Source organism: Momordica charantia, assembly GCF_013281855.1.
Source record: "Momordica charantia cultivar OHB3-1 chromosome 3 unlocalized genomic scaffold, Mcharantia_2.0 BLBB01000003.1, whole genome shotgun sequence".
In the NCBI taxonomy this organism is placed as follows: Eukaryota; Viridiplantae; Streptophyta; class Magnoliopsida; order Cucurbitales; family Cucurbitaceae; genus Momordica; species Momordica charantia.
The window spans coordinates 23,455,232-23,482,596 of NW_028275161.1; the positions used below are offsets into that span (position 1 = coordinate 23,455,232).

General features: G+C 32.8%; 3 protein-coding genes and 1 pseudogene across 6 annotated transcripts; 2 read left to right on the plus strand and 2 right to left on the minus strand.

Moving 5' to 3' along the window:
- Positions 1-40: 40 nt before the first annotated feature.
- LOC111009019 (uncharacterized) lies at positions 41-3,900 on the minus strand. Its single transcript, XM_022281929.2, is given in 4 exon segments — positions 41-2,215; positions 2,385-2,528; positions 2,530-2,684; positions 3,528-3,900. Coding segments are annotated over 3 exon segments (2,211 nt in total). The 5' UTR covers positions 2,641-2,684; positions 3,528-3,900; the 3' UTR covers positions 41-259.
- Positions 3,901-6,199: 2,299 nt separating this feature from the next.
- On the minus strand, positions 6,200-11,429 carry LOC111008645 (uncharacterized). Its single transcript, XM_088121496.1, has 3 exons — positions 11,235-11,429; positions 7,050-7,203; positions 6,200-6,575 (listed from the first exon to the last, which is right to left on the minus strand). Exons 2-3 carry the CDS (start codon positions 7,173-7,175, stop codon positions 6,339-6,341), a joined length of 363 nt encoding a protein of 120 aa, XP_087977622.1. The 5' UTR covers positions 7,176-7,203; positions 11,235-11,429; the 3' UTR covers positions 6,200-6,338.
- LOC111008643 (uncharacterized protein At5g01610-like) lies at positions 10,037-11,733 on the plus strand (annotated as a pseudogene). Its single transcript, XR_015789679.1, has 3 exons — positions 10,037-10,697; positions 10,983-11,037; positions 11,257-11,733. The product of XR_015789679.1 is annotated as an uncharacterized protein At5g01610-like (transcript).
- Positions 11,734-19,553: 7,820 nt separating this feature from the next.
- LOC111008831 (protein IMPAIRED IN BABA-INDUCED STERILITY 1) lies at positions 19,554-24,858 on the plus strand. Of its 3 annotated transcripts, XM_022281664.2 has the most exons (10): positions 19,554-19,751; positions 19,852-20,283; positions 21,036-21,320; positions 21,575-21,892; positions 22,159-22,386; positions 22,715-22,812; positions 23,171-23,258; positions 23,355-23,891; positions 23,997-24,129; positions 24,417-24,858. In XM_022281664.2, the coding sequence occupies exons 2-10, from the start codon at positions 19,888-19,890 to the stop codon at positions 24,425-24,427; spliced, it is 2,094 nt and encodes a 697-aa protein (XP_022137356.1). In that variant the 5' UTR covers positions 19,554-19,751; positions 19,852-19,887; the 3' UTR covers positions 24,428-24,858. The 3 variants fall into 3 exon arrangements, with proteins under 3 accessions (XP_022137356.1, XP_022137355.1, XP_087977621.1); XM_022281663.2 differs by having other exon boundaries at positions 19,554-20,283; XM_088121495.1 differs by lacking the exon at positions 19,554-19,751 and having other exon boundaries at positions 20,025-20,290.
- The last annotated feature ends 2,507 nt before the right edge of the window (positions 24,859-27,365 follow it).

Sequence of the window (27,365 nt, forward strand, 5' to 3'; positions counted from 1 at the left end):
TCCCCAAAATCAAAGAAAATGAGATGCAGGAGACAGATGATTAACTTAGCTGTAAACTATATCTCATTAACCAAACCAGCAAGAGATAACTTCATTTTCCAAAACTATGGTCTGCATATACACTGGTGGTTTTTCTTTCTTTCTAATATAACTATGTATTAAGGAACAAACAATTGACTCAAGAAGGTCGTGTTGAACATACCTAAAAATTTACAGATAACTTATAATTAATTGAAGCGACTTCTCGAAGCAAGTCCAACTATACTTGTCCTAAGATAATCTTTCGGTTACAAGCTGGATATCTCTGTCCCCTCCGTCGCCGTGTAATATTTTCCCAAACTATAACATTCCTTTCTTTATTCTCCAGTTCATTATCACTGCTTACTTGATCCATGATTGACCTTATCACAGTCTCTGTAGGTTTTGATGAATTACAGGACCGTCTCTTCCCTCTTGTCCATGACGCTCTACTTCCACTTGAAGTTTTCACTACACCAGTTATCGATTGAGAACTTGCAACTTCCATCAGGCCTCCAATTGTCTGAATATCTTCAGTGACCTCATACCTTGACAAAGTTGCAAGACTTGGAAGAATTTCTGTCTGAAAATTCTTGCCCCGACCCCGCCTCACACGGCCCTTCCCTAGTTGACATGAAGGCGAAGAAACATTTTTTACTGCTTCCTCTTGGTGGTTACTTACAGTCAGGGAACACCCTTCCACTTTTGTTTCTTTCAACTTCAATGTCATGATCTCAAAGTCATCTATGTAATTTGGCAAAAGCTCCCCTGAGTCACCAACATCCTTACTTTTCAAGGCTATTTCAGCCGTCTCTGGATCATCTGCCATTGAAGAAACTATTTCAGCAAACCAGCATAAGGATTCACATGGAGCTTGAGCAGACTGACCGCTGGCAGTGGTTTTTTGACGATTTTGAGCCACAGATGATGAAATAGAAACCAAAGCTTCTGCAACAATCGTAATGAGATCCTCTGATGGTTTGCCATCATCTTGAACTGACTTTAGAAAATGTGTCCCAACTTGGTTGCCATCAAACTCTCCTCTAGTTGAAGAGTGTTTTTCCTTTCTTGGAGTCACAGGTACCTCCAATTTCATTTCAGGGGAGCAACAAGGTGTTGCCAAAAAATCCTCATTTATGCATACATTGAGGTCAATTTGACCTCCGGTCCAATTTGCAGAAGCCTTAAACGAGGGATGAGATTCTTCTTTTATGCTCCCCGACTTGGAGCCATTGCAGAAGCTTCCCTCAAGGAGGCTGCTTACACTATCAGACCCAATGCTAGATCTCAAGTTCTTAACACTACACAGATCGTCTTCAGCAAGCATTGCATTTTCTATTAACATTTTCAAACTCTCAGCCTCTAAAATAGGGTGTCCTATGGTAACTTGTGCAGATTTTTTCAAAGATGTAGTGGATGATGACAAACTTGAATTCGCAATATCTTTGTCAGGTTGATATGTTTTGCTTCTGTCATAAAAGCTACTCGATTCAGAATAGCCATTGTTAGATAGTCCATTTTCTCTTCCATGGATATCTTGCTCTGAGAAAACAAGAAACTTTGAATTCGTTTTGCCAGAGAGATCATGAAAAAGTATCTCCCTGTGGCCAGTAGCATCCACTAAATCTATGGATCTACAACCGTGTTCTTCCTCAAAGTTAGGAGGATCATTTAAATCAACCGAGACCTTGGTTTCCTCTAATAATGAATCTGTGGTTGAAAAATCCCTATGTAATGAAGCATTCAAATCATACTTGAGAAACGGTTTTCGAGCAATCTCAGGTATTCTATGGAGATGATGGCTTGACATTTCAGGCACTTCTGACACTTCATGTTTTTCGTTCAAGTGTTTACTGTCAACTGGAAGTTCAATATCAAACATCCCTTTTCCCAAAATCTTGCTCTTAGATTCTGATAAATAAGGATTCTTTGAACAGATTCCATTCAGAACAGAGTCAGAAGCTGCTTGAACACTCTTCTCTAGACTTGAAAGTAACAAGCTCTTATCTTCACCTGAAATAGATGATCGATTGTATACAGGGAAGTCATGTGCATCCTGAGCACACAATGCCGAGACCTGAGACTTACAAAAATCAGACTGAGTTCTCGTGATGCATATATCATGATTGTGCGATTCCCTCTTCATCTCAGCTATAAACTCCCTCTGTCTTTTGTATAGGCGATGAAGTTCATAAATCTGGACAATTGATTAATATTTCAGATGAATTTATACGCTCAAAACTATGAATGTTAAGAATGTCAGATTTCCAACAAAGCAAACCATTGCAAAGATGTACTAGATTTAGATAATAATACATAGTTCCATAATGATTAAGAGGCATAATTAAATTGTATACAGAGGATACCTGATCCCTAAAAATCGCTTCTTGCTTCAGCATTATCTGCTTTAATGCTTCTCGGCCATATCCGACATACAGACCAGCTGACAATGGTGATAAGAAACCATTGGAGCTATGTCCACCCTTCACCATTTTATCCTCATTGATTTGGACATACAGGCCATACACAGCCACTAACAACTCCTTTAATATCCCTACTGAAATAAAAATTTGGATAGTTGCTAGAACCCTGCATGTTTGCTCCAATTCCAAGAAGTTCCATAAATATAACAAACGCTTCACTGATAAACTACAGAGTAAAAGGACCTGAGAAAAAAGGGTAGCCAAGAATTGATTGGTAACTCGAAGAAACATGCTAAAACTCAATACAATTGTCAAGTTAGCTTACTGATAAAATCCTAATTGTATTCTTAGGTTTCCTACCTAATATCTGTCGGTCCACGATTGAAGTAGTTTTGATCAACTCCAACTAAAACTTTCTAAGTTACAACAATTTATAATTCAAAAATCCATCATCTTAAATATTAGACTCGGAATCCCACATATAAATATACTTTGTAGAGAATGTAAAGACAAGGGTAACAATTTTTTTCAGGCAGAATAAGTTGAGAAGAAACATATAAAAAAAAGCTCCAGAGTCGCAGAGGATTGAATTCAAAGAAGACTATTTGGGAGAGTTCCTAGTCAAAAGCTCAACCCAATCGAGGTTCACTCCATTAAGTGAATGAAACTCATCTCGACTGTACAAACATTAAGAGCCTGAACATGGTAAGACAAAATCCAGATAAAAACCCCTACCTAAACATATCAAGTTGCTAAGATGTTGCATAACAAATGGGAAGAAAGGTCAACCATATCCAGCACAAGAACAAAATTAAATTAAATTAGATTAACCTTTCAGAAAACAAAATCTTGCCATTGGGGCACCGAGAAGAAAAACAACATTATAGTCATTCATAGTTCTGAACTCGGAAGGAGATAATTACAGAAAATTCACACTGATTGACTCGAGAGAGAGAATAAGCTAGCTATCAGAATTCAATTAACAGAACCAACGAAGACTAAGGAATCTTCCCACAAAAAAAAAAATTATTAAAAAAACGCAAAAAATAACAGAAGAAACGAAGATAAAACCGTCAGAAAACGAACTTGAATGAATCACCTGGTTGGAAATCCATGGAGAACACAAGTGAAGGGCCGATGTGGAGAATCGAGGCGAATGTAAAACAAGAAACAGAGACGACCCATGTAGGAGAAATCAGGGGCAAGTGGGCATTGGGTGAAGAATTACATCGAAAAAGAAATTCAGACGCGGAAAGCGGATAAAATAAGATTTTTGGATCTGCTGGGCCATTTTTTCAAGGAAGATTTAGAGAGAGAGAGAGAGAGAGTAAAGGAATTGGCAAAGACTAATGAGACGAACAAAACTTCCATTGCAAGGGACACCATGGCTGTTACCACTGAATTGTCTCTTTCTTCCATCTCTCTAATTTATGTTTACTTTTTTGGATTCTCTGATTACTCCAAGAAAAAGGTGTGCTATGCAATGCTTGGCCATAAACTAAGCCCCCTTTTATTATCTTTTCTTTAATTGTCTATTCAATATATAAATAAGTCACATAAAAAGAATATATATAGTATGATAATTAGATATTTATCCTTGAGTAATTTTATTTTGGATCAACTACCTTTTTTATTTCTTAAAAAGTATGAATTTAAGAACCAAGTGAATTAGGAAGGGATGGAACCAACTTGAATTTCACCCTTAGATTATGAAATAAAGTATTTATATAAAATATAAATACTTAATAAAAAATGAAAATTTTAATAACGAAGTATGAAACTCGGAAAGTTTAGCCCAAGTTGGCTCGGCCCGAAAAGGCTCGGCCCGTTTAGGTCGTATTGGGCTTTTGGATTTGTTGTCCACTTATCGGGCTGGCGTTTGCTCTACGCTACAGAGTCAGAATGAATACAGATCCCCTTTTGGATTTTGCTTCCATTTTCAGCATCTTCTCTTCAATAGATTACCAATTTTTCACTTCCTACTTTATTTTTATTTTTATTTTTTCTGGCTAAAATGCAACTTCCAACCAAATCCTTAGGAACATGTCTCTATATACTTTTTTTATACTTTTCTAATGGGTCCTCATAACTTTTGAATTATGTTTGTCTATATTTTAAAAGTTTTCAAGGTGGGAGTAAACCAACTATTATGTAGAGGGAGGGTGGAGTGTTTTGTCAACTTTCAATTTTGTATTTAATAGATTTATGTTATATTTAATGTGTCGTATCATGTGAGATATACTCAAAATAGTTTTATCATTGTTATTTAGTTTTTATAAACATTTTCAAAAAATCTAAGCCAAATTATGGGGGAAAATAGTTTTCAAAAAGTAGTTTTTGTTTTTTTAAATTTAGCTAAGAGTTCAAATACGAAGGCACAAAAACAAGCATAATTTTAAAACACAAAAAAAAGTTAAAACGAAATGGTTATCAAAACGGTACCTAAATAAGAGATTAAATACACCAGATCTTAAAAAGTTTACCAACTAAATTTGTAATTTAATCTATATTTTTTCGACGTAGATCTAGTTTGATTAGAATGTTATTCTGGTGGGGGATATTGATGGCTCCCAAATTATCTCCTAGTTACGTGTGTTTTCAGTAATTATTAAAGTTGGCAAGTGGGTCGGAAAAATAAAGTAAAGAAGTGTGATGTAAATAAATGAATATCTTAATTATGTAATTGAGTGAAATTCAAACTCCCATTATGAAAACAGAGTTTTGTGCCACTACACACATGGAAAACATAGAAGAAGATAAGATATGGAAGTCGTCATTGACTAATGTAAAAACGACAAGTCGTATCATCATTATTAGTTTTATTAGGGAACAAAAATCAACCCACACTCTTATCTTTTCAAAGCATATTGGAAATTTTGGGATCTAAACCCCAAAAACTTCTCCATTCAAAACGAGGTGAATTAAGAAAGCCCCACCAAAACACTGCATCTCTTTCATTGAATCCAACCATTAGAATTATGAATATGTAAATATTTGTTTACCTTTAATATTGGATTTATAGTTCCTATACAATCTCACGTTGACTTGAAAAATAAAAGATAATGTAATACTTTAGGTATATATACAAGACTTTCTCTTACAATCAATCACCTTTGTGACCACATATTTACAATACAGACAGAGACAGAGGGATTAGTTGGACTTTTGATTAATTAACCGCTCTTTTTTTATTGACCTCCTACTTGCTTTATAGGAGGTCAGATTTTTATTTATGTTGCGTCCCTATACACTAATAGAAGTCGTCAAATATATGGTGATCGCTTAGAACTAAGTAAGCTTTACTTATTTTTTTTATTTATTTTCTTTCGGTCCAAGAATATATGGTAGCCTTTACTTATTTTCTGATTTAATTGATTTTTATTGAACGTAACAAAAAGTATGAGTTAGAATAATAGTACAGTTATTAAATAAACTAATAAAAATCCCTTAATAAGAAATTTAGTATATATAATTAGTGATAATCTTACAGGAAAGAAACTGAATTGTGAATTTGTGATAGGACCAAGGAAAATCTACTCCTTTTTTTCCTTTTTTTGGAATTCTAATAATGCACTTTGGAAATCATAGAGGGATGTGGGAATCAATTAGTACTATTGGCTCATAAAAAGCATATACTAGCTCTCTCAAAACTCAAAAGGGAAACAAACAGATAGCCTAGACCTCACTCATAAACTTTTCCAAAATACCCGCCCAAAGTTTTGCTACGATGTTCTATATAAATATAAGCTAATACGCAATAAGAGAAGATGTGTCAACTTGAATATAGTTCAACTAGTTAAGATGATTGTAAATTCCAATTTTGAATCTCACATGTTGTACTCTAAAGGATAGGTGATACGTGATGTGAATAATGGAGATGGATAATGGAAGTTGAGATTAGGGTTTCTTTTGGTGAGGAATAAGAGGGTACTTAATGGCATTCTTGAGGATCTTGGAGAGAGCAGCTCGACCGAGATCGAGCCCACACACGTCTGCCAAACGAACAAGATACAGCAACACGTCTGAAAGCTCTTCTTCTAGATGCTCTTTGTCGTCGGCGCTCCAATTGGGCAGCCCCCTCGCCACCTCTCCCTTCCATTGGAATATCTCCGATAGCTCCCCCACTTCTCCCACCTTAATAAAGATTAAATTTATCATAACTACCCGTATTATTAGCTTAAATTTTTTAAAAGCATTTTCCAAGCGAATGTCCTTTCCTTCTCTAATTAACTAACATCAATACTCACTATTGAGCTTTTAAGGGTATAGTTCCTAATTTCATCTTTTATATCATTATATATTATCACAAACATTGAGCTTTAACACTTTCATTATTTTTAAGGTGGATCAGATTCGAACTTCTAATTTTTTGGTCGAGAATAAGGCTGGTCTCGTTGAACTTAACTATCTTAACCTAATGTATTAAAATATATTTTATATTATGACTAACCATAAGATCGAGAGGTTACATATTTTATATGAAGTAGGTAGTAATTTGTTTAAGTTAAAATATAAAAATGTTGTCAATTGAATTATAGTTGACAAAAATGAACAGAAAACTAAAATATTAAATTTAGGAAGCTGGGAATGAAAAGAAAAAGAAGTTACTAGGGCAAGCAGGAGATTTCTGGGGGTGTGATGCTTGTCCCACCCTCTGGCTAGGGCGAACTCCGCCACTCTGTCTCTAAGTTCTGTCAGCGAAACGTCATCGTCTTTGTAGTTAGTCTTCTCCATGTTATCCTCTCTCTGGGACTACTGCTCCCTGCCGATCAATTTAAAATAATGTATATGGAGATGGAGGAGTAGGGAGAAGGGAGGGTTAAAAACCATTCTATATATATTGAAAGATTTTGCTCTCATTGTTTATTCGTTTGAGGGACGAAATTACAATTTTCGTCCTTTTTCATCATCAAATTTTGCGACGCGCGTTTTTCGCCGTTGGAAACCAATAGTGACATGTCTTGAACGACAAAACACACAACGTTCCACTTTCCGTCGTTGATCGATAAAATGTTTTCGTCATTGAATGTCATTTTTCTTGTAGTGAGTTACATGTAAATATTAAGATAGTATCAAAATTCAAAAGGAAAGATTATATTGTAGTATAGGCATGCTGTACCAAATATACATAGAGACAAATGGAGAGACAGTGGAGTTTCGAAATAAAGGAAAGATTATATTGTAGTATAGGCATACTGTACCAAATATACATAGAGACAAATGGAGAGACAGTGGAGTTTCGAAATATTCCTAGTCTTACACATCAATTATTATGTCTTGTGGATCAGTCATGGGTTGGTGTTGTAAACACACAAACATCAACCTCATCAAGAACTACCAATAATGTTAAAACGGAATAATGAAATTAATTAGTCTTGACATATAGTAGAATTGATTATCTTCATTATTTTCATATTTGCTTTGTATAGATTTGTTTGGATAAACTAATGAATTTCAATTATATATATCTCAAATCTATACTTTCAAATTAAACTCACCATTTCACACATTTTTACTGAATTAACAAGCACCCTCAACACTCTTTTCTCTTAAATTCAGACTTTCTAAACCTCCTTCTTAATTAAAATTTCTAAATCCAACATTCTCAAACTTAGAATGTCATAATTCTGCCTCAAATTCCTTGATAGAGTCCAGCATTATTTATGAAATTATTTTTGAAGGTTGGAAAATTTGGGTTTAGGGTTTGCTGTAGGAGCCAGTTGGGGAGATCGAAGAAAAAGGAACTTTGTGACGAGGAATACTTGGCCGATAGGAAAAGAAAAGGAGATAGTTTACAAAAGATAATACCGAGATGCTTATCCTTTAGTACCCATCCCGTATTCAGGTTGGTTACTATTTGATAATTTTTTATATTTAAAAAAATAATCTGATATTTTTCTCTCTTAATTGATAAAAAATTTAATGGGGGTAAAAATATATATAAATATAAATATTTTTTTGGTTTATAAATTTTGGGAAATTACGATTCCAAAAAAGAAACACAGAAACTACAGCTGGAAAACCACTCAACTTTTCTTTTCTTTTGATAGCGACTGTTCGAGCTTTATCACCTTCTTTTCTTTTTCTGAGATTTTAATAATTAAATTTGCCCTTATGAAGTTTTCGTTTCAATTTATACACCATTTGACAAATAAATGATTAAAATTTTAATTTGAACCCTTGTTTAGACTGTAGATTTATAAATTTTGTAAAATGCTCCCCACTAAATTTAGAATATGTTTGAAAGTAATTATAGAAGGCATAATTTTGAAAAAATAAATTTAAATATAATTAATCAAAATCACTATCAATGTAATACTTTAAAAAATAATTTAAAGTGTTTTAAACTTTCTTAAAATTAATTTTTTCGCTCCTAAACACACCCTTATACTTTCAATAGAAATTTGGTTTCTTAATCCTAAAGTTATACAAACTTAATTCGAGAATCAATGCCTCTAGAGGGTTTTAATTTATTATTTTAGGGTTTTCCATAATGTTTGGAGTTAATAATTAGAGAAAGGTTCAATGAAAACCGTGCTTACCGTACCTTTATGGATGACTTAATTTTTAGAGTTAAATACTATCGGTTGAGAAATTACGAATAACGGGAGTAAATATTAATAAACAAACATGTAAATTACAATTAGATCGAGACATGGTATCACGTTATTTTTAAGGAGATTCAAACCCTCTACAGTGTGCGTATTTCTTTATCAACCGCCGATGTAGCAAATCTTCCCTAGCTTATCCCTAACAAAAAAACACTCCACTTTTGACCCATTGCTCTTAAAAGAGCAAAAAAGAGAAAGTATGGAAGATAGAAAATATATTATACCTAGTATATATGTTGCCTTAAGTTACTGTGTAAGTTTTATTTTGAGGGTGCGGTAAAACAGTTATTTATTAAAAAAATTTACATCTAGAAAATTAAAAAAAAATAATTAATTAATTATAATTTAACCTCCCTTGCAAATATGTTCCTTTTCCAATTTGATAAACCTTTCAAAACTAGAACTCTTAAATTAAATACTAAAAAAATCATTTAATATTAAAATGTAACAACACGGTAGCCATATATTATTCAAAATTACTTTTTGTCCTAACTATATACATTAAAACTATATCATATTTAAAAATTTGCATGGTAACTCTAACACAACTATGTAAATTTGTTGTAATTTAAATCAACAACTAATGTTTAGCTATGATTGAGGTCACTTTTCTAAATTATGGTGGTTGGGAAAGGAAGATTTGTCATTTCGAGCTTCATATTGAGGCTACAAAAAGGACAATTGCAACTCTATTTAAGGTCCCTAAGGGCATAATTATTAAAATTGGAAGGACAATAATAATGCCAACACGTACCCCTCCATTAATTTCACCATCCTAAGAAACTTCAATGTACAATAATCCACACATCATCATACTAATTTTGAACACTTTCCCCCCTTTTTCTTTTTAGACGAAATTGTGGACCTCTAATCTTCTACTAAATTACCCACTACTTCGTGTCCAACTCGGTGGGTCACATTTTTGACAAAAGAGCGGAACTAGGAAGAGTTGAATCTCCGACCTATAGAGTAAGGTAAGCAATAGTTTGACCAATTGAACTAATCAATGTATATTATAAACGATTTTGTAAGATATAAGATACCCATAAAGTTTAATTAAATGAAATTACTAGTTAATCAAAATTTATTGGAATCATTAGTGACAGATGATGAAGGGTAGCCACAGGGTTAGATTAAGTGGTGATGTCATTACCTAAATCTTTCCTTGCGTAATAATTCATTCCCATTATTTATACATCCATTGCTTTTGAATGATTGTTATTGAAGCATTATCAAACGCCTCTCCACTTCATATATAAAGAGGTGATCAACACCAATCTTAAGGTTTTTACAATATTAAATGTTCTACATGTAAACTTGAGGATATACAGTGATGACCAAAATAGGACTTTAACCTTTAGATATGTTTCGATCTCTCTTCTCATTGGAAAAGAAATTTAAAAAAAAAAATACTAAACTTTATTAGTTGGGAGAGAGTGACACACCTCCAAACGGGATGTTTTGTGATTATATAATTTTGGTGAATTAGAAGAGCTTAATTTTTGAAAGAAGAGAAAATTGATGAGAGGAGAGTTTTAAAGAGAAAAGAAGGCAAATAATGGAGAAGGCAATGGCAAAAGTTGGGAGCTTTTGGATATCGAGGAAAGCAAAGCAAGAAATCTCCAGCATCACTTCTGAACTCTCTGTATGTTGCCAATGAAATTTCCTCTCCTCTCTCTATCTATCTATATATTTTTAGTTCAACAAATCTACAACTTCGAAACCAAAAAATAATAATAATAATAATAATAAGGAGAAGTAAAGATATTTAATCATTTAAACTATATATAAATTATAAAGGGTTATGAAGTTAAAAATTTTGCTCCTATTACCTTTGAGTCAAAAGATATATATTTTAGCAGTTGAGTTACACCTAATATCACAATTATAATTTAATTCATTTACAAGTTGCTTGCAATTATGATTTCAGTCCATTTCCAATACTATTGAAGACAGGGCAAAAAGGGTACTTGAGAAAATTAGAGGTACATTTATAACTTTTTTCTCTATAATTTTAGACTGCATTTAATTTTTTGTTATATATTTTTTTCAAAATTAATCTTATTTACTCACAATTTCTTTTATGTTACCTTTTTTTGTACTTTCTCGATTCTTAACCAAAATTAACTTCAAATTCTAAAATTAAAAACTAGAACACGATGGTTAAACAATGAAACATTACCTTTTACCTTTACTTTCCATAGGAAAGCCGCAAAAATCATTGCCGGAGCTGCTCCGAGAGCACAATCTTCCGGCGGGACTATTCCCGAGGAACATAATCTGCTACGAATTTGAAGAATCGAAGGGAAAGCTGGTGGTGCACGTGCCGTCGGCGTGCGAGGTGAGCTTCAAGGACTCGTCCGTCGTCCGTCGTCCGTCGTCCGATACGCCCCGCGCGTGAAAGCAACGCTATCGAGAGGGAAACTGAGTTCGGTTGAAGGAATGAAGACCAAAATTGTGGTGTGGACGAAGGTCACCGCCGTCGCCGTCGAGAATCTCAAGTCGGAGAAGCTCTGGTTTGTCGCCGGAATCAAGAAATACCGGCCGAAAGACGCCTATGAAATGCCTCGTCAAGCCATTAGGGTTGACGATTTCTGAATCTTGCCCTAATTCTCAATCTTCCGTAATTTTGTTTTACGTACGATAAGTAACCCCGAAATTCATCTGTTAATTTTTCTTTAGTTGTATATATGGTAAATATTGTTTACCAATTACCCTTACCTTTACGCTTCAGTAAATTACTTTTGGGCTTACAATTATGGACTAAGAATAATTGGGCCTTATTCTTCCACAGGGCCCATAAATGATTTGGAAGTTGGGCGGACTGCAATTACGGGATTACGAGATCTTAATTTATTAATATATTAATCTAATTTAATTATTGGTTTATTCAATATAATATTCCATTTGTTTATTTTTCAATTATCATAAAATACATCAAAGATATATGTTTAATTTGAAAACTAACATAAAAATGTAATATAATATCTTATATGTTTTGAAACCCGAGATAATGACCCGACTGTTATGCCTTTCGTACAGGTCGAAACTTATCCGACAAAGAATTTGGTGACCATCAAAGAGTATCCATTCAAAGGGCTGAAAATTTATAAATATCGAAAAGAATATTAGGGAGATTATTCAAAATGGGCACTTAGGAAATTGAATATTGTGGTTGAAATTGAATTGATTGCCAAATGCAAATGGCCATATATGCAAGAACTTGTCCATGAGCCACCTAACTTTAAAAGCCCATTTACTCAATTGTTTCCATTTATTTCTTGTGACATTAATTAAGGTTTTTCTCTTTCTTTTTTTTTTCTTTTGATCTTTTTTAAATTAATAATAATAATTATTCTTATTATCTTTATAATGGTGGATAATGAATGTTCATCCATTGCCTAAAAAACCATGCATTGGGAGGTTGAAGCCTACTTAATATGTTATTAATTGGTGCACAGGGTTGGACTTTTTTTTTCAAATATTTTAAATTTCAACAGCAATATTATTGATTTTTTTTTTTTTGGGTTGGTGAACTTTCATAAATACTTATTTAATTTTCCACTTTTGCTTACTTTCAAGAGAAATTACTTATATTTTAATTAATTATAACAACAGTTGGTTACATACTTGATGCTAAACTAACACAGATTACTTTTGTTTAAGTGCAATTTAAAATTTAAGTAGATCTATTATTACATAATTGCAACTTGATCTTGTTCCTTATTTTATATGACAATGGTTCAAGTAAAGCTCCATTTTTTTTTTTTTCCTTTCCTTTTTATAGACCCAGAAATGAGGAATCTTGACTAATGAATTAATTAAAAGGATCAGAACTCTAATCTATTAGTTTATTGAAGTAGTTACAAAATGACTAGACTAGCCCCAATGACGTATGACTTGTGTCTTATAAAATACAATGTAAAAAGAAATCTCAAATCTCGAAAGTAATTAATTAATTAGATCAGTATATTTTTTTAAATAAAAAAACATCAAAGTTTTGTAATTATAATTTGAGTCACGTGGGTGTATATATATCAAAGTTTAAATGCTATTTCGGTCAATATACTTGATCTCTATGTTTGTTTATTTTATTACACAATATTTTCGAAATGTCTGTTTTAGTATTTGTATGTTGAAAAAGTGACGATCTTTTTATTTCATTCTTCTTCCATTTGTTTATCACAATTTTAACTGACATTTCAATTATTAAATTTCTTGAAATGTAGCATAAATTTACATTAAAATGTTTTCCCTAGACATAAAATTTGTGTTTAAATTTTAAAATACAAATTAAAATATAACTTTTTTCGGGATCAAAACAGACCAAAATTGAAAGAAGATATACAAAAATAATATTTAAACCATATCTTAATGATGTGAAAAGTGGAAGAAGAGCATGAGAGGATTGAGAGTTAGATGATTTGAAAGTAAATGGGAAGCAGCTGCTCATGCTATCATACCTTTCAATGACAGACATCACATGAAAACTCCATCAAACTAACACCCTTAAAGTGAAACACCAATAAAACCCACAACAATTTTTTATTTTAATCATCTTATTTTTTTTTCCTTCAGTTATAAAATACTATTTTCATCCATCCATTTTCTCCATTTTATTATTTACTTTTTTAAAAATTAAACCAAATATCAAAAATAATAATATTTTCCAAAATATTTTACATGGCTATAACATAGCATTTCTTCAAGTGGGCATCACCATATGGTTACAAATTTTTAAAAGAAAATTTTGTTTTGATATTGACACTTGCATCTATTAAGTCTTTGAGGTTTTTTTTTTTAAGAAAAATCAATCTTTAGTCTAAATTTTAAGTTACGCGTATACTTATTGTCGTTAATACAGTTAATAAATTGTTTGATTTGGTAAACCTAAATATAACTCAACTGATTAAAGTATATATCATCAATAAAAAAATTTGACTTCTCATATATCGCATGTTGTGGAAAAAAGAAAAAACAAATTGTTGACATGACATGATATATTATCAATCTATCTAATTGTCTACCACACCACGTCAATTCAATTAAAATCGATCTAATATTTCTATTAATAATGTTAATAATATATGGACCGAATAAAAAATAATAAGAAGTTTAAAACTCGAATTATAGACCCTAAACGTATAATTTAGTCTTTTTGTTTAGTGTCAATAATATTTATATGTCCAAAGAAGCAAATATGCTCCAAATAATATTGTGGTTATGGTTATGATTATGATTGAAATTTTGGGGGATTTAAGGGAATCCTTCCATTGATGTTTCTATTTCTTTTTGTGTCTTTTTTCCCTCTCTCCCTTTTGCTATTTGGTGGAAAAGGGCATTCATGAGAATGTTGGGAAATGCTTTCTAAAGTGCTTGAAAAGCAATTATTACCAACAAATTAACCCATGTGGGTAATTTTGGGTAATATGCTTTAACTAAAATTTTGTTGATTATATTTTAAAATAAATAAAAAAGATAAAAGGAAAGTCAACTATATGAAGATTTGATGAATGCATGTAAATTAAAAGAAGAGCAAAGCAAATTGATGAACATTATGGGCTAAATTGCATGCATGAATTTAGTAATCGAGTGGGGGAAATAAAGTTAATTTCTGATATAACAAATAATACTTATAAAGTGTTAAATAGTACTCATCTTCAAGTTTATCATCAATAAAAATTTGACAATTTTTTTAAAAACGAAAAAAGAATCTACCTTTCTCTCTCTTACTTGAGTCGAAAGTTTAACAAAATCCTAATATGATCTCAATCACGGTAAGAACTAAATATATTTTTCTTTCATAGCAAATAATGTTTAATTGCAAGTGGGGTTTGTTTGGGAAAATTCTCATATTTTAAGAAAGTCAAAGCTTTTTATTTGACTCAAGGTCAACTTAGCCCATTGCCATGTGAAATAATTAATCTAGGGTTGGTGCCCCTTGTGATTGTGGTTGTAACAACCATAACAAAATTGTGTTAATTTAATTTCTATTTAATAAATATTTTATTTTTTAATCTTTGTTTATACCAAAAAAAAAAAAGTAAAGTTGTTTGCAAATATAATTTATTTCTTTTCATTTTAAAATTTCAAAATCTTCGTCATAATTTAAATTAAAAAAAAAACAGATTTTGTGATAAAATTGATGGTGATTTTGTTTTTAGTTTTTGATTTATAAAGTCATAATTTTTCAATTTCAATTTTCCTCCTCTTTTATTTTGAAACAAACAAAAATTAATGAAACTTTTATTTTATAAGTAGTATGGGAAGAAAGCTATAATTAAATACTTCATCAAAAAACACTATAAATAATGCTTTTATCAATTTTTAGAATTTTCAAACTATTTGTTATTATTGAAAATTTAAGAAATTGCTAAACACCATCCATTGTTTAAAAATTATATATTTTCATCCTCCCTAAGCACTTCAATAGGCTTCCCAAACAAACAATAAGGAGTAAAAGATCACTTTTAAAAATTCGACCAAGATCTTTTTAAGGTATTTTTAAAAAGGTACAAATTTGGATGAGAAAATTATGAGTAAATCAATATAACTTTTATAATAAAAATGAAACAAAAGATTATTATCAAACAAATATTCTATCTTAATTTTGGAATTTGACTATGTTTTGAGTTTTTGAAAACATATTTTGTAAGATAAATAACTCGTTAATAACGAAGCTTACTAGTTAAATATAGAAATTTATTTTAAATATTGTAGCCCACACATTTGAATTCTTAACTAAATTTTTAGAATAAAAACAAGTTTTTTGAAAAACTACTTTTTTATATTTTTAAAAATTGACCTATATTTTGAAAATATTTTCTAAAAATAATAACATGATAAAAGAATACACTAGAAGAAGTAATAGTTGTAAGCTCAATTTTCAAAAATAGAAAATTAAAAACAAAATGCCTATGAAAGAGTCATAATATTTTGTTTTATTTTGAGAAATACTATTCAATATATTATTTTCTAATAAACCGAACAAAATATTTGGGACAATTTCGACTAAATATATGGCATAACTTTGAACTTGACTTCTCTCTACCGTAACACTGTCCTCTTTTAAATTTCAAAGAAGCTTCCTTTAATTAAATTTGGAATACTAGGAATATTTGAATTTCAAAAGTTGACCGCCAAAAAAAACTTATTTTTAGGTAATAACATCTGAAATTTGATTTCCAACCTTTTTTTTTAATGAAAATAATTATGCGGTTTTCCTATATATTATATTTAAAAATATATTTATGCCTTATAATATATTTTTTTTTGTTTATTACGTTACAAAATGAAAAAATAAGTAATTGCTTTATTTTATGTTTAATTTGAGGGAGAGTGAAGAAAATGCATTACATTATACATGGTCTGCTGACTAAATCCAATTCCCTGTCTTTGGTGTCATCTTTTTCTATCATTTTCTTTCCTTTCAAAAAAAGAAAAAATCACATCTACCACAAATAATTTTAAAATCTAAATCCTAAATTTCATCATAATGATAAAAGCGAGTATAGCGGAGTGATAATTGACATGGAGGTTGTGAGTTCGATCTCCCACCCCCACATATTGTATTAATAAAATTTATCCTGCAATAAACGATAGAAAAGTAAATATTAAATAAACCAAGACTTTTCCAAATATCGAAATCGAGATTGAATTAGTGATTGTACTAAAAGGGAAAAAAAGAGTGAATTATGTACTAAAAAATGATGAAAATTAATTATTTTAACAATTGGAAGCAGATTTGGGGAATAGATATTTCCATCATAGAAAGAATATGGAAATAAAAGCAACACCCAAATTGAGAAATAAATCAATAATCAATTTGAATGACGAAGGGGAAGGCATGCATGGTAGGGTGGGGCCCAATAAAGTCAATGGTGTAGGGCCCACGTCAGCAATGAAGAAAGGAAAATGTCAGAATAGTGTGAAAGCTGGCAAAGCTATATACATTACTGACTAAAAAAAAAAAAAAGTTATATTATAATTATATTTGCTTTTCTCTTTTTTCTTTTCTTTATTTTTTCCTCCTTTTCCCCTTACTTTTTGCTTTCTTCTTTTAGTTAATTGATTGTTTTTTATTCTTCTCCTCACTTCTGAGTTCTGTTCTGCCCCCTCCCACTCTCTATGCTCTATTCTTCCATTTTTCCTTTGATAAAGAAATTCTTATTTTCCCAAAACTCAATGGCATTATTTAATTGATAATATATTAAATATGAATCCTTTGAAAAAAATATATAGATTAAATGTGAATAAAAAGAGTAGGTAGTACCGATGCTTTCATCTCTATGGTAATTCTTTATTTTTTTTTAAAAAAATGAGTATAAAAAAATTATTTTGTTTGTAGAGAATCTTTTTTTTTTTAAATGCTTGTAGAGAATCTAAATACCCATTTATGGACATATTATAGGATTATTGCAAAGCCAACGATCTTTAATGAAGATGAAAATTGGGGGACGCTGCAAATAATTCTGATTATTTCATAAATAAAAAGTTAATCCAGTACTTATCTTATTAAAGAAAAGTATATGTTTTATGTCTCTAAAAATAGGTGATTATTTTTTACTATTTGCAATCAGTTCCAAAAAAACACTATATGTATATTACATATTTTACTAATTTTAAAAACTATTGTTATATAATCTAAAACAATCTAGGGGCGTGGGTTCAAGATCGGGAATGTTTTTATGTGGATTTCTCAAAAAAGAAAAAAAAAAGATCGGGAATGTTTTCAATAAAAATAAAAATAAAAAATTCATCTTTTAACTCACTACTGATTTGGATTGATTTATGATATCTTATTCTAATCTTACGTGTTGTTGTACTAAAAAAAACTAATAATATCACTCTTTTAACATCATTCAATTAAATTTTTGGTCAGAAACATTAAAATTGACCTATATATTCTTTTTGAATACAAACAAAATGTGGGGATGAGGTTTTAACCTTCGAAAAATAGTAAGATATTTGAGTGCTAAACTAAATTCATGTTGGTAAAATTGACACATAGATGACGTCAATTATATATTATGAATGACTAATTATGATTTATCTAATCAAATTATCTTAATTTGTGACACATGTTATAGTTTTAGTCTAAAAAAACATGAAAAGAATTTCGAGAGATTCTCGATAGTTTTGATAATTGCTATACATTTGACAAATTAATTACAATTTTAAAGAATACATATACACGCAAAATAAGTATCAACTACCCACACAAGTGCCGACTTTATAAATTTTCACTAATCTTTTAATAAAGTAAGCTTCATTATAAATTATTTAATTTTAAAACATATTAAGAGAAAATTGGTTATAGCTTAATTTAAATTATCAATTTAGTATTTTAACCTTAATTTTAATGTAGCCTCCAGAGTTTAAATTGAGTGCCTACTAGTTAATTGTAGCTAGTCAAATAAAATATAAAATCAACTAATTAAACATCTATTTTTTATTAAAAGATCGTGGATTCAAATATTCATTCTCACCTATTATATTTAATATATATATACACACGCGCGCGTACGTACGTAACCAACATGGGTGACATTTTGATCCAATTACATGGGCAAATTAAAAATTATAAAATTATAAAAATAAAAATTTGACACTAAATCTAAAACGAAAGTAATAATTTAACGCGTATTTTAAAATCACAGGGAGACAAACAACGAATCTTCGGGGAGTAATAAATGGAAAATCAGAGGTGGAAAAAAAAAAATTCAAAATACATTTTCTAAAGAAAAGAAGACGCATTTAGTCAACAACTACCCAAACCAAAATCCACTCCCACGCGCTCTCTACCATTGTAACGTCAACCACGCGCTCTATGATTGGGTGGAATAATGTGGGCCCGGTTTCAATTTGCCGGTCACGGACACGCGACGACTCGAGGCGAGAGAGAGAGAGTGATGGAAATTGCGAGTCCAATTAAAAAAATCTGGAGACCGATGCAATATGGGAACAAAAGCAGAGAATAAACAGAAACTGCCCAAAACTCTGCCACTTTCCATTTCATACCCCTTTTCCTTTCGTTCATATATATGATTTATAAATATTAATTTATGGAGAATGAGTTGCTTTTTTTTTTAGAAATTGCAATTTTTTTTATTTATTTCAAAATATGGGACTTTTCACTTGGGTTAATCTTATATCTTAACATTCATGTATATATCATATACATATTATTAATATATTAGATATTCATATCAATCGTATATCATATACGTATCTTATACATATATCAATAGTAGTCAAATATATTATCGATATATTAGTGAGTTATATTGTAAAGTTGTCATTTTAAAATTGATTTTTTTAAAAGAATATTTATCTAATTTTATTCTATGTTTTTGCCATTTTTAAAATTTCCTTTTATTTATTGGGTGAAATAATTGAAGTAAACAAAGGGTGGAAAAGAAATTTACAGTTGGTACAGTGAGAGGAAAAATATGTAAGATATTGGCGTTGTCGGGCAAAGTTTCCATGGTTAAGTGCTGCTGTTAGTGCAGTGGGTATTTAACTTTCCGTTGATTTCGCTGTGTTCAGCTGTGGAGCCGCGTTTAATGGTTCTTCTTTCTATCCATCATCTTCCGCAATCGCCGCACAATGGAGGGAAACACAGTGACACACAGAGATGAATTCCTTTCCCAGCCAAATTAACAGAATCCCACATTATAATTTCTCTCTTGGGAACCTGGTATAAAAGTCTTATTCTTTTTCTCCAACTCAAATTGGGTTTCAAACGAATCTTCATTTCCCGCTAACCCATCTGATTTCTCTCTTCCTAAAATCCCCAGTTTCCATTCATGGTTGTGGAGCTGCAGTGATCCGCCATGGGGTGTGTGAACTCCAAGCAGACGGTGTCCGTGACGCCTGCATTCGATCACTCCGGCGCGTTTCGGGACAATGAATCTTCGGGTCTGGGGAACTCGGGTCGGAGCCGAATCGGATTGGGGGAGGTTGAGAAGAGTGCGAAGCCCAAGGCCAAGACGAAGACCAAGGGTTCGAGCGAGTTCTGTGGGGTTGGGAGCAAGTTGGGTGAGTCGGGGAGAGCGAGTTCAAATGGAGGAGGGAATGAAACTTTGAGCTTCAGATTGGGGAATTTGCACAAGTATGTCGAAAGTGAGCAAGTGGCGGCCGGGTGGCCGGCCTGGCTCAGCGCCGTCGCCGGTGAAGCCATTCAAGGTTGGGTTCCACTCCGGTCCGATGCCTATGAAAAGTTGGAGAAGGTTATTAGTTCAGTTCCTGCTCCACTCCCTCTAATCTCTGTTTTAATTTTATCAATCATATCTAATCTAAGCTTTATTTGAATCATCATTTTCCACAGCTCAGTAAATTTATAACTGATTTGGATAATTATACTTTCTTTTAGGGCGAGGGTCACGGACATAATTAATTCTCTTCATCTGTAATTCGCTTTGTCCAATCAACTCAGTGCAATATCTTCTAGATCATCTTTCTTTTAAATTCTTTCTTTTTTTTTTTTGAAAAGTTTTATCAACTTGCTACTGGGGGAGCATGATGAAGTTTGCATGCAGTTTTTAAAATGGTAATCTGGGTATTTCATCTGTCGCCGGAAGAGTTCTGTTAACTATCCTTTGAGACTGGAATTTTGAAAAGTTTTGGGTTCTTTTTGTTGCCATGGAAGGTTTCTAAACTTAGGGTTTGATGATCCCCTTTTCTCTTCCCTTCATGTTTCTGTCTTTAAGAAACAGAGGATCATCCATTGAATGTTCATGACCTGCAAACCAGATGCCTTGAAATCTATCTATTAAAAAGTTCTGTGTGTTTGGTAATTTCTGCTTTATGAAAAAGCATGTTTGTCGTTTTCTTTCTTTTCTTCAACTTCTTCAACTTCATTGTTCCTTTACTGTTGACATCTCTATTTTTCATATGGGGGCAGTTGAAGTTGCTGTGTTTCTAAAAAGTTGATGTTGGTCTGGACTAAATTCTTTCTTTTATGGATGTTGAATTTTAATAGATTGGACAAGGTACGTATAGCAGTGTATTCCGAGCACGTGAACTTGAAACGGGGAGGATAGTCGCTTTAAAGAAGGTCCGGTTCGACAATTTTGAGCCTGAAAGTGTTAGATTCATGGCACGAGAGATAATGATTCTCCGCAGGCTTGATCACCCCAACATCATCAAGTTGGAGGGCTTAATCACGTCTCGCTTATCATGTAGCATTTACCTTGTGTTTGAGTACATGGACCACGACATTACTGGACTCTTGTCCTGCCCCGACATTACTTTTAGTGAATCACAGGTATGATTCATCGCAGTTTCGCTCTGAGTTTAAGTTTCTGTTATATATAGTTACAAAGCTTGCCTGTTAAATAAATAGATTATATCTTTCAATACTTAAAATGAAGGTTCTGAATTCCTAAAGGTATTTCCTCAACCAAAACATTAAGTTGGGAAGTATTCTTTTGCAGAATATGAAGTCGAAATGAAATTTCTTTTTCTTACCAACAATGATGAGTACTGTAACGAATCCGTTGCTCTTTACCTTTTCTGTAGATTAAATGCTACATGAAACAATTGTTATCCGGGCTTGAGCATTGTCACTCACGTGGTGTAATGCATCGGGATATTAAAGGATCTAATCTTCTAGTCAATAATGAAGGGGTATTGAAGGTGGCTGATTTTGGATTGGCAAACTTCTGTAATTCCGGGCACCGGCAACCTCTAACCAGCCGGGTTGTCACTCTATGGTATCGTCCTCCTGAGCTTCTACTGGGCTCAACAGACTATGGTGCCTCTGTGGATCTTTGGAGTGTTGGCTGTGTTTTTGCAGAACTCCTAGTTGGGAAGCCTATCCTTCAAGGAAGAACAGAGGTAATGTTTTTTTCATTGAACTATTAAACACGGATTCTTCAGCTAAAACCTTCCCTGGGTTAATGTTTGTGTTATTGATCGAGGCTTGTTTTATCTTGAACGATTCAATACTATTGAATTAAGTGTTAATTGTGATAATCATGAACTGAAATGAAAGTCTTTCTTAATGAGTCATGCAGTTTTACCAAATATGTTATATTTTTCAAAGGTGACCTTGACTTTACATTTTCAATCTTTTATTGATACTTTCCTCTGCCCACCATTAGGTTGAACAGCTACACAAGATCTTCAAGCTTTGCGGCTCTCCTCCAGATGAATACTGGAAAAAGTCTAAGCTTCCTCATGCCACTTTGTTCAAACCACAACATCCTTATAGTAATTCTCTACGGCAAACCTTCAAAGAGTTTCCTTCGATGACTGTGAACCTGTTGGAAACTCTTCTTTCTGTGGAACCATACAAGCGTGGGGTCGCCTCCACCGCTCTCACATCTGAGGTAACAATGCTGGTTACTTTATCCTGTCTGACAAAACTCTAGTTGCTATGGTTGCAGTAAACTAACCTGATTTGCCTTGCATGCACGAAAAATGTAAACTCTATCAAATACTTCTGCTGATGCCACATGTTTTTTACGGGTATTGCATCATAAACTTCAATTCTCACTGTTAAAGTGTCGATGTGGATTATACATCCCAAGTTCTTTAATATTTTGCATTATGATTCATTGTGTCGATATCCAACGTAGGTAGAATACGCTAATAGAACCAAATAATCAGTTTGTTAAATGAATTTTCTTATACTATATCCTTCATGGCTCCTTTCAGTATTTCAGTACAAAACCATATGCCTGCGATCCATCAAGCATGCCAATATATCCACCTAGCAAAGAGATTGATGCAAAACAACGAGAGGAAGCGAGAAGGTCGGTTTCTCATTTCTTTCTATAATAAAAGATTCTGCAACTTTTGGAAAAAAAAATCAATGATACAGAACAGTTTTCTTTAGATAGGAGGTGGGTGTAATGGACTTTTTCTGTCGCCATCAATGCAAGAAAATTCTGAGTGTGTGAAACTGATTTTAACTCGTGCGTTATGAGCAATGCGTATCCCCTAGAAAAATATGTGTTGCAATGGGGCATTATATCCCATTCCCCTGGATCTTGTAAAGGCTTTGTATCCAGACTTGAAAAGTTGGGTCCAAATCTAATCGATGCTTCTGCTTTATTATTTTATTTGTGTTACGCTTCATGATATATAACCAAAATCATTTCAAACTTGCAGGAAAAAAGGTAGTGGAAGAGTCCGTGGACTAGATAACAGAAGGTCAACACGAAAGCATCTTGGAATCAGTAAATTGGCACCAGCAGAGGTATCTCTTCTTTCTCTCTGTCTCTGCTTTTTACTGTTCTTGGTGTCTATTATACTCCAAGGAAGTTCTAATTCGCCCGCTTAAACCATTGCCCAGAACTTATCAGTATCAGCTCGAGATTTGCACAAAATTAGTATCAACGCACAAAATCTTAAAGAAGAAAAGGTTATCAAAGGTGGTGAGGAACAAAAGCTGTCAATTGATAAGCTGGAAGAGACTATACATGTAAAGAATGCATCTCAAGGAGACATTCCCTTCTCTGGCCCCCTTCAAGTTTCTACATCAAGTGGCTTTGCGTGGGCAAGACGACGAAAAGACGATGCCTCTATTAGATCTCACACCAGATCAATCTCACGAGGACACCTAATGAATGGGTTAGACCATTCTGCTACATTTCATTCAAGAAACAAGTTGGACTCTAAACTTCATGAGAATGGAGACATGTCATTCAGCCGCTCGAGTTCCAAGGGTCATGAATCAAATGAGAGAGCCAAGGTTGTGACATGGAATCGGAATCAGTGGAGCAAGTTTGAGCGTCCCGATTCCTTTGATGCTTCGGATGAGTACCACTCACAGGAGCTCGCGGTGGCACTTTATCTGCGAGATGAAATGGACGCTAAGAGGAGTAATATGGTGAGTTCATAGATCGCTAGTGCCACCTTTGACGTGTGCCATTGTTTTAAAATTTCACCACGGTTGTTCCACCACCTAAACTTCCTTGACTTGATCTTGTGATAGAGTTATCAGGACCAAGTGGACAAAGTTGAATATTCTGGGCCCTTGTTATCTCAATCTTGCAGAGTGGATGAACTTTTAGACCGACACGAGAGGCACATCAGACAGACAGTTCGAAGATCATGGTTTCAAAGAGGTACTATAATGCCAGATTATACAGATATTTTTTCCATTGAAATTTGTATGTTGTACTATACATTTCACCTCAATGCCAGCAGTTTCTTTTTATATGCTTGCCACTTGAATTCAAAGACAAGGTTGAAATTCCTGTTAGACAAATAAAAAAAAGAAAGTTTGCAGCGCCTTCACTGCGAGCTTGATTGTCAGTCCTGCATACGCTCGCCATGTTTTTACTCTTACATTCTTCTCATCATTATCTGTATTCTGACTCGCACCCATGGATTTTGGGCTTGTAACTTGCAGTTAAGAATTGATTAACTAATCTGTTGGAAAAACTTAGAAGAGTGGGTATTTGGAGCACTAGAAAGGACCCAGAGAAGAGTTCTCCCCTGGTTCAACATGACAATCACTCAATAAATCATTGATTGCTGAAAATTTCACAGCAATAAATCCAAAACCAAAGAAGTTCAGACATTGCTGTTCAACACAACAACAGAAATACACACGACAGAACGCCTGCACGAAGGCACACGCGTTTGGATGATCGATTTCCTTCCAAACAGCCATTTTTTTTTTCTCTTTCTTCTATCTAGTTCCTTGATTATTTCATATCCAATGTTGTAATGTATAGACTAGTACTTATAGTTGATGAGAAAGTATTATTGTAAATGTTCCTGATTCGTAAACATGGCAGAAGCTTCTCGTACCATAGCAACATAAATTCATTCCCGAAATAACTGAACCACACAGGGCAGTGTACTTTCAAGATGTTTTCATTCTTAAAAGCATTCGTTTCCTGGCTACTTCAATCAAAAGAAAAGGAGGGAAATAATAATAACAATGATGATAATAGAAAAAGAAACGAGAGAAGGAAAACAAAAAGAATCAAAATTCATGGTTGATTCAGCTATATTGTTGGCAGAAAGCATCACCACCAAATGCTACATTCCTGGTTCTGTCCTCTTCTGCAATGTTAATGAATCGTTTTCGTAGAAACGTTCAAACAGATATGGAGTTAAGACACCTAATATGCACACGGGAAAGAAGTCGAACCGAAATCAGATCGAAAATCAATTCACAAACATGTTGTTTGGAAGGCAAGGACAAAAGGGAGAGGACATTCATAATGTACAAAGTTAAACCAACAAGATAACTTCTGCTGGGTGTAAATGGGGGCAAAGGGATGTGAAGATTCAGAGTGGAACAGTGGCTTTGGGATTAAGATTGTCAAAGATAGGGCTCCATAATTGAAATGATAATGTAGAGAAAAGAAAGCAAATGGGTCAGTGTGTTAAAGCCAAGCTTAAGCCACACATGGATTTGCCTCTTCCTTTGTCCTCATCTTCTTTGGTAATTAGCATCCATCCTTATTACAAGCTTCCAATTCCTCTCTCACTGACTTGAAATCATGATCACTTGCCAAACTTGACAAACAAAAAAATAGAGTTAAGGCATGCTTAGCCCAGAAGTGAAAATGCCTTATTTTTGCAAAATGATTCAATTGAAAGCACACACAATTAGGAGGCAGGTGATGTCAAATGGTATCCTACCTTTATTTGTTCTTTTCTTCTTTGTTCATTTCTTTTTGGCACCAATCATGTTCATCTATGGAGGTGGGATCCTCTACCCTCACTCACTGCAACTAATGCCTATTTTCCCTATGGCCTTCATTATTGCTTCTAACAATCAAAGAATTTCCACTATGCTTTTTTTTGCTGCCATTTCATGATTTCCTATGATTTTTTTTAATGGGTCTGCTTGAAACTTCTATACATCTTCCAATGTGAATTCAACCTTGCAAATATGGCCACAATTTTGACTGATATCCTCTTGGTGTTCATTGTTTGGATTATGCTTAGTAATAGAATCTATATAAATACCTACACAAAATCTTCCTAATGACCCATGAAATGATTCTTTGTATTTGTATAAAATTTGCGGTGAACAATATAAATATTTGTCAACCTTGTGATGCATTTGGCAATTAATCCAATTCATAATGTCACTTCGTTCACATATTGTTGTTGTTTCTTGGTAGAATATTGATTGTGCTCAAGTAGTCATTGTCCTTTCCATCTGTTATTGCAAAATTGTTTATATATTATATTTTCTATCTCAAAGGTTTATGTGGGTTTCCACCCATTGTTTATATATTGAATATCGTTGGAAGTTGAAATGAACTTGCTTGATAATTAATTGGGTATTTTTCATTTATTGTATTTAGAAATAATTATGATAATTATGTTTACAATTTTTATAGGGAAGAACTAATCTTAAAAAATTATCTAAATAGTAGAGTAGTCTTTTTTTTTTTTATATAAATTTTGTAGCAATATCTGTCAATTCAACTTTCTTTTACATTCCATTTAAGAATTATGTTTTCAAAATATGATTCCAATCAGAATTATAATAAGTGTTTTAATGTTTTCTCAACTTTGGATCTTTGATGTAGTTACGGTAGATTTTTGAAATACCTGTAAATAGAAGCTAGACGCTAAAATTTCTCTAATAAGTTAGTATTAAATTAGCTCATATAAGACTTGAGTAGGGTAGATTGCTTCAATATTTATCGAAAAAAATTCATGCCCTTGACTGCTAATTTTCATACCAGACCATATATAGTTTTAGTGGGTGACACACCAATTACATGAACAATCACGTGGCGCGATGATCTATTATTATACTCTAAATTTCACCGTATTGCTATTACTGTATAAGTCATTAGATGTGAGCTACGTAAACAAATTATTTGTCCTACTTGACGTAATCTATCTCGCGACAGCCAACGCGCATTGACATAACGCGTGGTTCGTCGAAGATAAGTTATTATCAAATTAGTCACAGCTTCCTACACAACCAATTGTACCCGATGTGTTAACTAGTTAATGAGATCTCTTCTAAATATCGCATGAGAATATATAATTTACTTAGTATTTTCATATGTGTTATCACATTATTAACTACATTTGTCCATATTATAATAAGAATCTAAATTAAGTCGTATCTAATTTCGGAATTTCCACTAAAAAAATATATAATACTTATGAAAATAAAATCCATCAAATTGTGATGGAAGCTTAATGTTTTGAAGAAATGGTTTTGGAATTATTCCAATCTTGTCCCAGGCCACTGATCCTTTGAAGTGCGAATCACGTGTACTGCACGTGATGTAGAAATCATTTTCTCCTCCAACGTGATCTTCAATATCCTCATATTTTGATCACCAAACATTTTTTTTAAATCATATTAATA